The sequence below is a fragment of the Hoplias malabaricus genome, chromosome 15 (assembly GCF_029633855.1).
Source record: "Hoplias malabaricus isolate fHopMal1 chromosome 15, fHopMal1.hap1, whole genome shotgun sequence".
Lineage (NCBI taxonomy): Eukaryota > Metazoa > Chordata > Actinopteri > Characiformes > Erythrinidae > Hoplias > Hoplias malabaricus.
In genome coordinates, this window is record NC_089814.1 from 17,407,323 (window position 1) to 17,425,043 (window position 17,721).

General features: G+C 38.2%; 1 protein-coding gene across 5 annotated transcripts in view; it reads right to left on the reverse strand.

Moving 5' to 3' along the window:
• nrxn2a (neurexin 2a) overlaps positions 1-17,721 on the reverse strand; it is a 416,827-nt gene that overhangs the window by 221,585 nt on the left and 177,521 nt on the right. For all 5 annotated transcript variants that reach the window (XM_066645189.1, XM_066645188.1, XM_066645191.1 and 2 more), the window contains 4 exons: positions 11,902-12,021; positions 10,391-10,772; positions 5,148-5,338; positions 75-248 (listed from right to left, as the gene is read on the reverse strand). In XM_066645189.1, coding sequence (XP_066501286.1) covers positions 75-248; positions 5,148-5,338; positions 10,391-10,772; positions 11,902-12,021 — 867 coding nt within the window. The remainder of the gene's footprint in view (positions 1-74; positions 249-5,147; positions 5,339-10,390; positions 10,773-11,901; positions 12,022-17,721) is intronic.

Sequence of the window (17,721 nt, forward strand, 5' to 3'; positions counted from 1 at the left end):
GACAATTTAGAACGTAATCATGCAACTTTCAATGCAACTTTTGTAAGGCAATGCTAAATTAAACCAAAACTCACCATCACAGCCTCTCTCCACCTGGCCCACCTTGTGCAGAGCGTCAGCTATAAGATCTGGCAGCCTGCCATTCAGATCCACGGAGGCCAGGCATCCCTGGTAGCCGTCACGGGACGCTATGAGCTTGGGCAGGCTGTTATACATGCTCTTCCCCACACCACCAACGTACAGCTCTCCTGGAGAAATGGAAAAGGCATTTAACGCTGTAAGACAGATAAATGTATCGTATCACACATTACAAAAATCATGGTCATTAATCAAAACCTTGCAGTGCCACAACTACGAATATCGCAACCTAACCATTTTATTTGATGAGCTTCATGGGGAGGAACAATTCCTTTGTTCTCGCTAATGATCTGTTCATTTCATTCTAATTTCCTGCCGATGAAGGATAACACAAATGTACCTTTGATGTGCAGGAGAAAGAGAGAGAAATGTCTTGCTCTTGAAGTGAGCATATAATCATGTTAACAATAAAATTGGCCTTCGTTCTTGAAAAAAAAAATGTTCAGAATGCAGCATGTCTGAATAAACATAAAAAAGCAGGATAAAGTGGATGTTCCTTTCTTTGCTTGTCTGGAGTGGCACTTACTCTGAAAACCCATGGTATGACTATGGGGGGGGGACACACGCCCCCACAACCAGACACCTGCAACAATTATATTGCCCACATAACTGGCACAGAGCCAACAGCAGCAATTCTACATCATCTGTTTTGGTGCTCTGTGCTAGTCTACTGAGGCTAATGAATCTCTACGTATACCTATGAAAATCCTCATTAATTCTGTTACAATTACATGCTGTGGAAGTTGGTCAAAGCTGGAGAAAGGCCCCTATGATCACCTAGCTGAGGAGAGCACATTTAGAGGGCATTATTTGTGAGCAAAATCTCTATTCAATTTCACTGGGCTCTGGCAGAAAGACAGGCAATTATGTTCTATATCTGACAAGCAGGAATACATATGGCAATTTCCATCCCACAGAGCAAAAGTCTGCCTTCTCTGCTTGTTTGCCGAAACATGCTCTTTCTACCTCTTCAATTGACTAAGGCCAATTAGACCATCATTGAAAGCACTCTTTATAACCTCCTCAACTCTATTTCCTTTCATCCAACTGTGAAGAACTTACATTTTATCACTCTGACCTTCCTCAGTCATTATCAACCTCTTGACTTACTAACCGCTTAATTTTCCGCCACTGTCTCCACAATAACAACAGCACCTCCCCAAGTGCCAAGGAGGTCAGGATACTCTGAGTTTATCAGCGTTACAGGCTCTTTTAGAAATTGGACACCAGTGTATATCGCTCACAATAATAACAATAATAACGCACGTAGAAGAAATCTATTAGCAGGGTGAGGTTTGCGACTGTGTCTCTTGAAACACCAATTTTCACAATAAAAATGTCTGTGTACTTTAATGTAAAAAGATTATATTAAAAGTGATTATAAACTATTCCTATTTGTCTGTTCACACGATGTAATGGCAGCAGACATTTTCCATTTGTAAATAATGTGGCACTATTTATAATCTAAATATTGTGTAACATATTGCGTATTGTGAAAATATAATTGAGCATCTTTTTGTTCTACATTTTTTGCCACATTACCCGCATGATCCCAGTGAGAACATCATTCAAGCTGCATGTCCATGACCAAATATTTATTAATAAGCTGTTCAGGCACAGTAGTAAAAATACAGAGAGGTGAAATTAATTAAATCTATTACATTATAATGAATTGCATTGATAATGTTACAATAACACTTGACAAGGGCTGGTATATATTAGACCGTAAAAGTATAGAAAGTTCCTAAATTTGTTGGAAGCAGGAAAAATGGGCACGTGTAATATACAGTGTTAATGTTGGTATCCAGCTAAATCATTGGTTGTCCTTCCCATGGATCAATTTTGGTAGGATCTTATCACTACATACGAGGAACACCCCACTCAACCTGATGATTTGGAGAAGTTCAGACCAAAACACTATGGCCATCACAATTTACTCCAGTTCTCATGCTCATGTCCTTATGGTTAACCATTAAACATATGTCCAACAAATCAACTTCAAAAACTAATTTACTCGTTTACTTTCTCCCAGCCCTATACCAGTCCAACTGCAGCAAGACAATCAATGCTATTCACTTCACCTGTCAGTGGTTTTAATTGTGTATTCAGTGTATATAAAAAGATATGCCACAGATGTTGACCCTCTGTCATTTCTAAGATCTGACACAAAGCTTCAGAAAAGTGACTATAGTGATTTATAGAGAAAATGACAATTACACATTTCCAGTTATACTTTCTTCAATGTTTTAATCATTCATGCAATAGACGAGTGAACTGAGAAAGAATCGAGGCCCTTTCATCACAGAGAGAAGAAAATCAATTGCTTTCTGATGAATTGCAGTGGAATTGTAAAAATGACATCTCCGGCCATGCGTCTGTGATGAGTAATGACACAGCCAGGCCCCCACTGCTTAAGATCAAGGGAGAAATGAAAGGAAACACCTTTAGCCTCAGTCCAACACCAAAAGGCTTGATCACATGATGGGTTTGATGACTTGCTGACCTCATTGACATGACCGCTTGATGCTTCTTGAAATTTCCTCTCAATGTAATGAGCAGAAAGTGTTTTTAAATGATAATAATAAAAATGTTATACATTTTGTTCACACATGGATGTATTTTACTTTCACTAACTCATAAAAGGAGGCCAACATTTTGCAAGCTAGCAGAACTGGCCAAGTAGGCTTCATTCCTACTTTACTCTATGGCTTCATACATATGCTGACTCATTAGAGGAACCAGAGAGAAAAACAATTACAATTCATCCCAAGTTGAAGAAACAAATTATCTGTAACAGCTGCAAGAATTAGAGAAGGAGCCAATTTTTACAGAAAAAAAACCCTCACTTTGCGAGTATCTTGGTAAGAATCTCGGCATGAGCGTTTGGTGTGTGTTCTTGTGCCAGTAAACAGAGCAGGTCAAGCATCAAGCAGGCATTCTACTGATGGATCTCAGATTCCTCACATCAACACCATCCAGTCCCTCCCATTTGAGGATGCTCATTTTACACTTCACAAAAACGGGCCGGAGCTGGAGGATTCCCACACTTCCCTCCATTCTCTCTCACATAATTGCTTGAGCAATTACAAATGACACATACTGCGAGGCTGTTCTTTTGATGTTTAAAGGACTTGTTCTAAAGAAACCCAATGAAAAGGCCCTTGGAGCCTGCTGTACAGACAGCAGGAAACTCTGCTTTGCAGCCTTATTTGATTTGGACTTTATTACACATGTGGATTGAGAGGGAAATTGACTTGACACTTGCAGTGAGATTCAATGGTTCAAATAATGTATCTTCTTCTCTTTTTTTTTTTTGTGGGCACGTACGAGAAACGGTTTCCTTAGAAAGGTCTTTATATATTTAATATCATTATTCAGCATCCTCCTAATCCCCAGGAATTATCAACCTGTTCTCTGGGGGAAAGCAGAGTAATGAATTAAAGCACAGGCACGCCTAATGAACACACATATATTCTTCCATTTATATTTGTAGTTAATTGGGCAGAAAATGCTCTGAATTCTTCATTTTAGCAGAGGGCCTTCAGAGTGAATAATGAGCACTGATACCAGGGTTTTTCTGTAATACTAAATTCACTATACTGCAGATACCCAGTGCATCAAATACCCAGTGCGTCCTTAAACCGAGGGCTGAAAAATCCCACTGCTGTGCTTTAGAAAAAATCTGATAACTTCAATAAATCCCAAACATCCAGTGATCTACTTAACTTTGCATAATACATCAACTGACAGGCCTAATTTGCTGTGATAAGTGAGAAAACGGCTCTTGAGTCTGCTTTAGGTTCCTCCCATAGATTTTTATTAAGTAAAGAAGCCTGGAGGCCAGAACAGGGACATGTCATCAGCAGCTAAATCTACCTGTGATTCTGAGTATGTGGGGGGAAGCTCATTTTTCAGCTCATTACTGTTGAACTACTGCCCAAGGAAAGCTAAATGTTTTGCCTTCTCCAAAAACTCACTCACAATTACTGATTAAGGCATTTAATTCCACTTTCTATTAATTAAAAAGCCCTTGCCTTTCCAATTTATTAGTGTAAATGAATATCCAGTGAGTCAGCACTGGTTGAGACAAATTGCACATCCAAGGTCAATGAGTAAGCACACGCTGTGTCCAGGTCTTTCTCCTTTATCTTCTGTATACAGAGAACAGATCTTCCTTTCTTTGTGTTCTTTTCTGGCATATCTCAGCTCAAAGTAATGCACACACCTCTGATTATTTGGCTGAGGTTTTACAGAATTAGCAATAGAATCATCTACCCCCCCCCCCCCCCCCCTCACCTACACTTTCATTACTGTGTCCACTCTTTGCTTTTCACTACAGCTTCATTTATTTTCAGGACACATAATTTCAGTTTTGTTCTCTCCCTCAAAGAATCCACAAGGATATTTTCCTATATCAGCAAAGTATAGTCTTAGATGTTGATTGGTTTTCATCCTTCCATTGAGCCAAATAATAACACAACAATAAACATTCTGTGATTTTGAAAATGGGGTTCTGGTGCCGTCAGTCTATTATTCGGAGCGCACAAACTGATTTACATCTATAGACATACCTTTAAAAGTGAACTGTTTTTTTTTCTAACGAAGGACAGAAAACAAGATGTGTTATGTTGTGGTAGATTTTTTTTTTTTTTTTTTTTTTTAATGGGATGCACCTGGGGAGTTGACAGCTTTATAAATAGCCTCAAGGAACAGCTGCTTATTACAGTTTTCAGGGAGTCAAAATTAAATACAAGAAAAATGGCTGGGTGGAAACATATGACAGCATTTTAATAGCTTTCCAGAAGAGTCCAGCAAAGGTCAGAAGGCTATCCCCAAGGCCCAGCGCATGGAGGACACAGTATATGCCATGATGCTGAGGTAGCATCATTAATCTAGTTCTGAAGCATAGATATGTTCCAGAGGTTGGTTAGTGAATAGGAAGTGGTTCAAAAAGACAATGCTTTTTTTTCTTCTTTTTAATAAATAAATAAAATATATCTTGGTGGTACCTTTGAGGTCCAGGTTGCGTGCTCCATTGGAGTGCTGTGTGACGGTGCGAGAGTCGATCTTGAGCGTGTGCACGTTGCTGTCATCTCGGGACACCACCACATTGTGCCACTGGTTGTCGTTGAGCGGCTTGTCAGAGTTGCCCTTCATGAGTGACGGCCCATTGCCCAAATCAAAGACATAATGGATGTACCTGCAATACATCAAATCCTCTTTCAATCAAATGGCCTAGCAAAAAGTGTGCTGTTCTTTAACACTGTAAAAAGAAAATAGTTGACCAACTTAATTGAATTGCTTCAATTGGTAACAAGTAATTCAATTAAGTTTATCCAACTTAATTTCTTAAGGTTTTTTAGGGTTAACTTTAAAAAATTAAGTTGGATAAACTTAATTGAATTACTTGTTACCAATTGAAGCAATTCAATTAAGTTGGTTAACTATTTTCTTTTTACAGTGTAGGGCCACAGTGTCTGCAAATCAATACCAGTAATAATTCCTGCACCGCTCTTTAAACCTGAAGTTTGCAGTCTTCTTTAATTCATTGTTATCTGTAGTTACTGCCTTTGTTATTTGGATAGTGGAACATTATGACAATGTTCGTGTGGTTGCGTAAGGTACAATTATGCATCAAGCTGATTTTCCACACTGATGCCTAAACCTTTCTATGCACAGAAATCTATCTTTAGCTTTATTTATTCCATGCACTGCATATTAGGTGTTTTCCCCTTTATTTAGCATGTCACACTTGGCAGTGTATTTTTGTAAACCTCCATTAAGAAACAGAGACAGTCATACAGAGGGCAGTGAAAGCTGATTTGCCACACTTAGACTGAGAGACAAGTGTTTAGTTATCTAACACATTCACAGCCAGTCAGTCAGTGAGAGAGTGAGAGAAAGAAAGAGAAATAAGAAAAATAGAGTGAGAGAGAGAGAGAGAGAGAGAGAGAGAGAGAGAGAGAGAGAGAGAGAGAGAGAGAGAGAGAGAGAGAGAGAACCAAAAATGTTTGGGAAAAATCAAACAAAATCAGAAAAAACCCACACTGAGAGTGTATGTGATATAGAATGATAGAGAGACATTGATTTAGTGAGGCAGAGAGAGCAAGAGAAAGAGAGATAGCAGTGTGACACTGGTGAAATGTGAGAGTCTGTATGAGCGAGAAAGATAAACAAGACAAAGTGAAGTCCATATGAGAGAGAGAGAGAGAGAGAGCACAGTGTGTGCTAGGTGTATGTGATTGTTTGTGTGAGAAAAAGAGCAAAAGCAAAAGAGGCACCAGTAGTGTATCAGAGTGAGAGAAAGAGAGTATATAAAGAAAGAGGAGAAGAAAAAAAAAACATTTTGGGGGAAAAAAACTAAATCAGAAAAACCCAACAGAGAGAGACATAAAATATGTGATATAAAATGATAGAGAGACACTGATTCAGTGAGGCAGAGAGACCAAGAGAAAGAGAGAGTGAGAGATAGCAGTGTGACACTGGTGAGATGTGAGTCTCCATGACAGTGTGTTTGTGTGAGAGAGAGAGAGAGAGAGAGAGAGAGAGAGAGAGAGACCAGAGTGTGTGCTGGGTGAGCAGTGATCTCTCATTACACTGTTTTCATTCAGCATGCAGCAGCAGGCTCCAGTGAGAGGCAAGGCCACCTGCTGTCTAATTGCTTACTGAATGACTGGCTTTCTGGATGGCAGCGGCACAGGAAGTTAAACATCTGAGCTTCGTGACTTTTACAATATTAATTTTCCCCCCAACTGAATAAAATGAATTTCAGGGTGAGAAAGGGTTATCGTACCTTTATTTGCCACGAGTAAAATGGACTGAATTGGCCCAGACTACAAGAAACTATTTACCAAGACAAAAAGGAAAGCTGAGCCAGGTTTGTGCATTAACCTGCCACATGAGTGCTGTGATTGAGCAAATATAAACTGGACTCTTTGTGATCAATTCAGAAAGAACATTAAACACATTCAAAGTTTAAACCCAATTATGAAGTGTCTTTTAGTGTGGGTATGAATATGCATATTATTGGAACAGAGGTCTACGTACTTAGACATTTATATAATGCAGATCATGCTGCATGATCTGCAAAACAATTTGTGAGAGGAACCAATTTTATGGCAGGGCAGGCATACAGCTAAAAGATCACGGGTTCACACAGACAGGTATTACGGCTTGCTGGGTGGGGAAGGTCCGGATAACTGTTGGGTACTTTTAGAAGCAGATGTGTACAATAAATAGGCTCCAAGTGTGGTGCAGGTGAAAATATGTTAGAAATTATTTAGGGCTGCACACTAGTATCAGTCATGACAGGTACTGGTTTAATAAAAATAGATGGACACTGAACAAAGGCTAAGATTGGACAGGAATTTCAAATAGCTATGTATGTATTAAAATAGCAGAATATATAAGTAACAGTGTACTGTGTAAATCTATCACTTTTGTAAACCTATCAGAAGAAAATGCTAATTTGTTCTGTAATGAACATCCAAGTAGATTTAATCCTAAAATTGTGACCTAAATGTTTATGTACTGATCAGCAATGGCAGATGTGTACAAGGAATATATCAGGGATATGAATCTGAAACTAGTTCATTAGCGTTTGCTAGTAATTACCACACAATGCATATAGTCGATGTCTCCATTTTTTGTAGTTTACTACAAAATGTAACCTTCCTCTTGTGTTAGGATCTTGACCGACCTGTTTTGGGTTTTAAATGCATACAAGTACTCCACAAATGTGTTTATTGCATCAAGATTTTTTTTGACATTGTCAGGAACTTCTATTTCAACAAAATATGCTCTCATTAAAATTGTGGCTTTTCTGTTGTTAAGGTCAATTTCGACCCAGGTATAATTTAAAATCAGAAAACAAAAACAAATCTGGAATCTTAATCACCACTTGAGCTTCAGTTAGGGGCTTCTATCTTTGCCTGTTTCACAAAACAAGGAAAGACAGACATGTCCAGACATGTAAGGCCAAGTCAGTTTAGAGTTTGTGTTTTGTAGAGTGTACATCTCCAGTTTACAGTATGCAACAATGAAAAATTAAAACCAATCCTTTCATGGATAAGGAAAACTAACAAGGTAAACAAGAGGTAAGAAACAAATTAATTGATAATTACTTGTTTTTAGGGTATATTATGGCTGGTATATTATTATTTTTAGGGTATATTATTTAAGACACGGGTCAAAACCGACTCATTAACATAAGAGATGGTAACAGAAAGCTAACACAGGAGGAAGGTTAAACAACGTGGAACTGTCATTCACCTTGTGTGAAGATTTCAGGGTGAATGGACCAATAGCAAAATTTCTTGAAATAAAATCTTATTATATTTACTTCTTCTGAAAGTTAAGGGTTTTTTCCCCTTCAACTATAAAGTTTCTATTTTTGTAGGTTTTTCACTTAACAGTGACAATATACAATACAAGATGTGGATGATTTTGTGGTGTTCAGGGGTTGAGTATGTATGTGTTACACAAGTGCTGTGGATTATAAAGTTTAAAAAGCCTAAGGGCCACAGGTTTGATGTCTGGAGGCAAAGGAGGAAATGTTATGTGGTTAAAGAGTGCAGGGGACCTATTTAACTCTACAGTTCTTTAAGAATTACACAGTAGATTTGTAGTTAAAGGTAACTGAAATTCTAGCCTTTCCAATAGTTATATATGCAAATGGATGTCTAACCATTACCTTAATGTTCACTGTTTGCGGTAAACATTGTTAGCAATCACAGACAGATGCCCCAAATGGCATATGCTTCTATAGGTTTTTGGAGGATTCCTGACATTTATACACTAGTATATTGCATAAAGGTTTCAGCAATGAGCTTTTAATATATTGCAAGGCAAAACACAACGGCAATATAATCACACTATAATTTCCGTCTATGTCCTACAGGCCCATCTACACAAAATATAAAAAAGATCCAATATCGTATAATCGATACAAGTCGTATAAAAGAAATTAGCTAAGCTCTGACACATTTGAAGCTGTTCTCCATTTTAAAACACATCTAAACTGTTTGGTGTTTGTGCCCAAATCTACAAGTTGCATTTGTGAGGTCCATATACAAGGTTCATCAAATGTGGCCTAATAGCTTGTACTATATGCTAATGCTGGAAAGAACAGTGAATAAATCTAATGTGACCTCACCCATTTATCGGATTCACTTACAATTGCTCAGAGTAAGACCACTGCAAGGTACAAATCAAAAACCAAAACACTCATCACACACAGGTCTGATTATGTGCTGCATTTCCACAGCATCTGTTCAAAATAAGCCTAGAGAATTAAGGTGTGCTGGCAGGATTTCAAACAGAGCTAGTAATGGAGATAACAGGAAACATTAATGAAACAGCAGACTCCCGATTTACTGTAAAAGACAAGGATATGAAGACATTCAGTTGTAATGGGTTATTCACTCTTCACATTGATAGTTAATATGCAGATTTTAGTAGTGGCCACCTGCAATAGCCACCATGTTTAGTCCAAGCAATGCATACAGGTATTTTGCACTCCATAAATTACCTGATCATTACCACTATCATTAAATTTCCTAAAGCTGTACACAGTAGGGTAAACTATTCCTAGCTCCTAGCAGGGAAATCACTATCAAAGTGGTAGTTGTGTTAAAAATTGACATTAATTTCCATTAGATTATTCTACAAGGAAATAACTCAATTCCAGCTTAATTTGTGAGACATTACTGGACACTACTCATATATCCTGGCTGTAAGAGGACAATGTTGTTCACATAAATCAGACAGCAGACACAGTCAATCTGTTAACATTCATCTGTGTAGTTACAGTTTTCTGCAAACATTGTTAAAGGAGGTTTTCCAGCAACATGCCTTTGAGACTCGACCAAAGGTGTATGCTTGATCATAAAAGGCAAAGAAAATTACAACACGAAACTGGCAACCATTAGCTGCTCAAGCAGAAATGGAGCAGAATGTGCAGTAATACACCCTTCTAATATATCCGCCCATTTTCTGTACAATCCTTACATATTTTGCATGAGCCTCCTTCAAATGTGTATGCATTAAGGAGATAAGTGTATTTTGTGTTATTCCAGGTTGGTCCAGAAAATGTGCACTGAAGCTTTTGTGCTATTTTTGTGAATAAACTGCAGATAGAAAGTGTCCAATTTGCACTTGATAGTAGTGTAAAAATGTTAGTGTATTAGGCCAAATAGACTGAATCAATACCACTGTTAGGGACTATTGTGCATTGCCTTATTTCTGCACTCACCCCTTGACCAGCTCCACCACAATGAAGTCGCTTCCATCTCCGGAGTTGAAGAGGAGCAGGCCATCAGGGCTGGTGGTCTTAAACTGGAAGAAAAGGTGCATGGAGGCATAGGCCTGAAGAGTGGAAAGCGCTAGATAACTGGCTCTGCTTCGAAAGCTGACCGGGTCGGCCACGATGCGCCGCATGCCGAAGCGTGCGTTCAGCTCGCAGTAGGAGATGTCTCCGTTCTTGCACTGGTCCAGGTATGGCAGCCCATTGAAGTTAAGGCCCTGAAGGTGCCCAATGAAGTTGGAGGGCATGACTGAGATGAAGCGCCGCTCCGTCATGATTCCCGTCTCGATATGATGGAACTCAAGCTGCGTGTGCGCTCCGCTCATTTGCCCTAGAGTGTGAGTAAAATCTTTCAGTTACTTTACAATGTTAAAAATTAAGTTTCTGGGATGATGCCAAAGAAGAACTTTCAAGTATGTGTTTATGAGTAAACATTTCAATGTACATACATAATAAAAAAAACATTTATTTATTTAACAAGGACAAACAAAATCGTTAATTCAGCATCATCACTTTATGCTGCATGTCTATGTGCCAGCTTTAGCCAAATGGCCAATATTCATTTGCTGTCCTTTGGCAGGTTTGTAAACAGATCCTCCAGCCCGAATGAAAAAATGTATCCATCACTACATCTGTTGTAAACTTGGCTACTTAGCTCATCGCAACGCTGCAGAAGGAGTCAGAGCCTAAAAGCAAGGAAAATCCCTTTCTGATGAAGATGATGAAAGTAGGAGAATGTCTGAAAATTTACAAGTACTTAGTTGGTTTCTTGACAACTGGCTTCTTGAAATACTACTTTGCTGAAGCACAGTGAAGCCAGATAAACAACGTCACTGGGACACCAAATATCACACTGTATTTGTTTGACTCTATATCAGTAGCTACACTAGCAGTCAAGCATTTTCAAGCACCATGAGGATTGCCTGTTGCTGCATGACAGATTAGGATACTGCAGTGTGAGAACACTCAGGCAAAAACAGAAACAGAGAAATAGTTTTTCAAGTGGTGCATTCTGCCAAATCAATGAAGGTTATTGAAGCAATGCAGCACTAAATGTAATAGATTTAAATGTTTCAAATGCTATTCTAGAGTGCCCATTTAAAAATATGAGTACTTCTATTAGAAAACCCCCTTTAAATATATGTTAAATACTAGTGTGTTAATACATACAAATATATTATTTGATTAAGTTTTATTTTGGAATTTGTTTTGTTGCCATGTCTCCCCTAACCTCCCAAGGTTAGCACATGCGACATGTGCATCCAGATGTGAAGCCCCATTCACATAGGAAGTCTGGAGACACCCCAGAGTTGTGCAGAGACTGAGAGCACATATACAGCTTAAGCAAAGAACCCTTATTAAAATTCCTGCACTTTTCGACTGAATACAGAATTGCAGACATTGGAAGTCAGAAGAGAGATCATTAGTGTTATGTGTGTATGTGTGTGTAGTCCACCCACCCTCCACAGTCACATTGTCTACAGAGAGCTGCAGGCTCTTCCCACGGCGCACCACCTTCACAGAGTGCCACTCGTTGTCATTCAGCTTGTGCCCTGCATACAGAGTCTCCGGTCCTTTACCTACAGAGTGAGAGGGTCAAAGTCAGTCACTGCCCGAGGCTGCCTGCCTCATCAATACACTCTACCCTCCTCTATCCCACAGGCCTAAAAGAGCTAAAATGCTATCAGCATTTTTTTTTTCTTTTTTCCTCCCACTCTCTCTTTCACACACACACGCAGTTGCACTTTACACATCATTTACAGTCAATATGACCATAATCTACATGTATCTTACATTCCCCATGCCCCTGCAGTTCATTTATGTTTGCTTGGTTTTACATAATAAATAGGATTCAACTCATGTTTTATTCATAAGTCACCACTCTTTATTTTTAAGTTTAATCCAACATGTCCAAAACTTTGCAGACATCCCTTAAAACGTGAATTCATATTTGTTAAGGTATATCCAATGTGAACATTCAATTATACATGGAAAAAGAGCTTGCATGATGTGCTTTCATTGTTTCCAATAAAAAGGACACTCCGCAGATACAATTGTATAAAGCCCCTCAGGACTGGACTGTTGACCCGTCAAACTGTATTTTCTGGAGGGAAAGAATGCCATAGGACTCCAGAAAATAATGGGATAATGGGATTTTTTTTTTAATCTCAGACTTGTCATGCATTATCAGCAGCTGATCTCACTAATGTTCTTGAGAATAAATGTCATCAAATCCCTACACAAAAGTTCCAACAGTTTTAGGCATTTTCCCAGAAGATTACTGACTTTTACTGCATTAAGTAATAACATATGGTTTTTGTCATTTCTTCAGTTTACTACATCATTTGAACACAGCAGCTGTCCCCCACACTCTGTGAAAATTTAATGATTAACGGACCAATAGAAATGCTCCAAAATTACTTGGAATTAAACCTTTTTACATTGACATCCATTGAAGTTTAAGAAGGTTTTTCCCCTCTCCTGTAAAGCTGTTATTTTTGAGATACATGTCTTTGATTGGACGAGTGCAGGTTCATTCACAAAATATGCTGTAGTTCAGTGTAATGTAGACCATTGAGACAGAACAAAATCTCATATTTTCTTTTTCGTCATTCATAATTAGTAAACTACTGTTGTTCTACTACAAATGGTCAAAAATGATTTAGGATATAATCCATATATGTAATATTCTTTGTTACATATGCTGACATTGACATTTAAAGAGGTTTTTACTCATTCCTGTAGGATTTCTCTTAGAAAATAAGGTTTTGATCTGACAGTGATGTAGACTTGTTGCTTGTTGACAGAAAATCTTGCGTAAGAATATTTTAGAGAAGGCTATTTTATTTTTCAGCTCTTGCACAGGACCGCCTGAAGATCCGCTTAAAGATTTACATGAAAGGCTGACAGACGAGGGAATATGGAACATCATTCACAAGCCTCAGATTACAGGTATTAAGGTATTATTGTTATGGCAGCAGCATACAGGCTCTCATCACGTTCTCAGCAGCTCAGATGCTTAATTGAAATCGGGTCATGGCAAAGCTGCAACTTCATTTTCCACCATGAAAACTGGCTGCTGATCGGCATGGCAGTTCAAAGCAAATCTGACACCGCTGCTGCTTAATTTAACTGCCAGGCCATCTCTGCCACTGCACTTGCTGTAACACTCACTCTTTCTCTTACCCGCTACTCTACCATAAACACAACTGCATTGTTTCAGCACTCTAAAACCTCAGGGAACAGAGTATGGAGCCCTGATGCACACCAACGATGTGCACTGATATCTATTGGCCTCCAAATGCACTCAGCCTCACCAGGGCCACAAGAGTTCAGCAAATCAAATAACCCAGCTTCCACTGGCCCAACAGATTCACCACAAACACAATTTACAGAAGATATATATATAACTCACACACATCTCACTTTTACTTAACACAAAAAGTGAGGCTTGTGGCAGCCCTGGCATGGGTTCCGTTTAAAAACCTGAAAGTGAGAGGCAGAGCTTGGCAATGTTAGATGGATATTCATTAGCTCCCACATATCAGGGTGTGTCTGTCATATGGTTGTCCTAATTAGCAGCACTCCTCTCAGTTACTCTCGAAGATGAGTGCAGGAAGCAGAAAGGAGGGGCACTGACATTCTCACACCTTCTGGCACACTGCTAATTAAATCTAAGCTGCTACCCGCCCCACTGTAATATGAAAGGAATTTACGTGTTCCCTTATTTCACCGAGTCAGTTTACTCCATGTAGCAAAAAGAAACTGTTAATATACATGACATTAAAACTGATCACACATGACCTACCGTTTACTGAATAAAAGCTTTCAGTGATTCACAATCAGCATGACTACAATTCAGCAAATCATCAACTAGAAGAGTGAATACATTATGGTTTGTGACAACATTACCCAGATATTACAAGGGCAGTGGCGAGCACATCTAACCTGAGTAAAAGAAAACTGTGTTTCCAGGACACATCCCCGAATATCTTACAACTTCCTGCAAACTGCTTTGACTTATACAAATCAGACAAACGCAACTGGTGGCCTGTTCAGCAGCATGGGGCAAACAAGAATCTAGAGAGCAAGTCTAATTTCTAGGTCCTCTCACCCATTTCCATATTCCGGAATTACAAGCAGAGGCTTGAAGGGATTTAATTAGTCTTTTAGTGCCAGATGTGATCTTGTAACAAGAACATCTGAGGATTGCCATAATACATTTTGGGTTGTATGTGGACAGGAAACGAGTCATAGTCAACCTTGAAGGGAAAGAAACAAAGTGAGAATTTGGAAACCAGTACAAAGATGGCGTTTAAAGAAATGTGAGGTGGGGTTTACTGTTAGTACATTGGATATAAGTTAACAAAAATGTAAGTTTAACAAAAACTCCAAATACACATGTAATGTATCCACTGGCATTCTGTTAGCTTGTTTACATTATTGTTTACATGTATTTGACTCTCTATATAAAAAGGCTTTGACTGTATAAGATTAAAGATTAATATGGATTTTAAAGGGTATCATTGAGGTTAATTCTGCCATCAAAGGTTTTACCAGGTGTCCCAGGTATTCTTACTCATGAAAATTACCTCTGACTCTGCAAGGCTATGATAAAATGAGCTACTGAATGAGAAACTGTGCAAAGGTGCAAACTGAAAAACAACAGTCTCACAAAGATTATAGTTCATACTTTTCAAAGCACCACTTATTTATTTTATGTATTTATTTCGCCCTTAATCGTAGGCTCCTATCGTGGGGTATTATAGTGGACTAGAAACCATGGTGAAGCATTTTCAACCCAGCAGTGAAATGATCAGAAACCTTGTCATTGTGTAGAGAATGATCCACTACCATTTATCAGACTGTAAACCTACAAACAATAAATGATCATTTCTGCTTATAAATGTAAGATTAGAAGAGAGAACATTACCAACCACTTTTTCACATTTGTTTTATACCAAATAAAATGAGAATTTTTGACAAGGTAAATAGATTTCATACAAGCAGTCTTGTGCAACCCTGCTACAGGGTCAGATTTTTCCTCATATTTGAAATATCCAGCCACAACTGGAGAGAATGCAAACATTACACCTAACCCAACAGGTGCAGCTATTGCAACAGATAGAGTGTCTGAAAGTAACAGTGTTTTTTTCTGATCATACATTAGAAATTTTAACATAATCAAACTAAAATATTTTATGTACATAACATTATTATTGCTTTTTATACTGTTACCAATTGTAACATGTTTGGTACTAACCATGACATGAAGGCTGTATTTTAGCATTGTTAGCTCTTACTTTTAGTTATTTACATAAAATAATATCAAAACGGCTTTATTACAGCCAGAATGCATGAGTACTGAGATTCATAGACATAAATTATTAACTAAAAAACAGGTGGGATGAAAAGCAAAAACTGCATAAAATATTCATGTTACACTTTACCCCATGTTAGTTCGTCACACATATTAGAACATCTTAACTTATACACAGTTAGTTTAGGTCATTTAGGTACATTAAGCATGACTAGAAACGTATGACCATCAGTATTCGTCAGGATACCTTCTACAGACTTTCTACCACCTCTGATCAGTCACAGCTGCTCCAACTAATCTACTTATATTTTTCAGAATGCCTTTATCAGCTGGATGAGGCGTTTCTGGCGTTGGGTTTTGGGTTAGAGTCATACAAGCCAAACTATGTATTAAAAATGGTCATTTCTATGCGTTAAGATTTTTTTTGCAGGGACTGCAGACAAACCTTGTATATTGCATGTAATTTTAGCCAGGCAACTGCATTATGCAAACCTTTTAGGAGGACGTGTCACCTGCAGTAAAATTTTGCTGAAATTACTTTTTCTGGAGTGAGCGCATGTAATTCAGTGCTAGGCTGTTTAAAATGCAAAACATGGTGAGGTCAAAAAAGGGACTTCCACCAGATGGCAGAGGGCTCTAATTTAGTATAATTTACTTTAACTACCGGTGATTTCTGTCTATTTAAAAGTCAATTAACATTTTACTGTCATTAAAACTTCCATCAGTCTAAATATGCTTGTCACACCCAATGACAAACTGGTGGGAACGTAGGGGGGAATACGCAATTCCTGTAAACCACAGATGAATCTTATATTTCTTTATCCCAATGTACTCATCTTTAAAGCTTCAAACAAGGAGTCAACAGACACATATTAACGTTGTGCAAGGTACAAAGCTGAACTATACAATTCCTTCAATATATCTTTTCATCACTAGTTTCAACCTTTTTAGAAAGGTAACGTATATTTTAAAGCAGAGTTCATTTCTTCCATTATCATGAACATTGCCTCCCTTCAGTAGAGGAGGAGCTCTTGTTTTAGACTGGTGTAAAACAATCACAGTGATTTTACTGGTGGTGAATGATGCCATCTGGTGGTTTGCAGAAGGATATTTAATGTATGCTCTTATGGTATAGGGCCTATAATATATGACTGAACCTGAAAAACAGGCCGGACTTTATGTTACGTAGTATAAAATAATGATATACATCAAAAGTGCAGCATTGCTGCTTTCTCTTTCATCTTCTTTTATTTCCTTTGGGTTTTACCTTCCCCAGAACAAGGACACTGTCAATATAATTAGGGTTGGCTTTACAACAAATATAATAAATGCCAAAGAACAGAAATAATTCAATATTACCTCCCTCTCTATTTTGTACAAGAAAAATGACATGTTAAATGTCTTGTCAAAAGTCAAGCCTTAAGGATGTTCATCAGATTTACAAATGACTACACACTTCACATCCAAGATTTGTACTATTTTACATAACATTACCTTCTACATTGTGTAGCTTAAGTTCAATACTCCATATTCCTCCATCTCAAGCCGACTTGTTGAAGTACAATGCAGTGAGCTTTTACACTGTTCTGACTTCATTCTGTCATGAACCTCACTGTGTGTGTGTCTATAATCAGGTCAGCATTTTGAGCGCTCAGCTCATATCAAACACTGCATGTAGCTCATATTAAAAGTCCCTGACAACCAACGCCCAATGGCATCACTATGACTGTAGCTATAATGCAAAGTACAGCCATCCTTTTTATGCAACCACCTTGCGTAAGGGGGCACAAGTATTAACACATTTCAAATAAAACATATTTTATTTTAGATTTGGCTGCAAGTTATTTACAGCTGATGAATGATGGAGCTTAATGGCCCGTATACATAAACTATCCTGCTGATGCTCTACCACGACTGTAAGCTCATACTTGTTTTGAGTGTTTCTTTGCTTTCAGCTGCG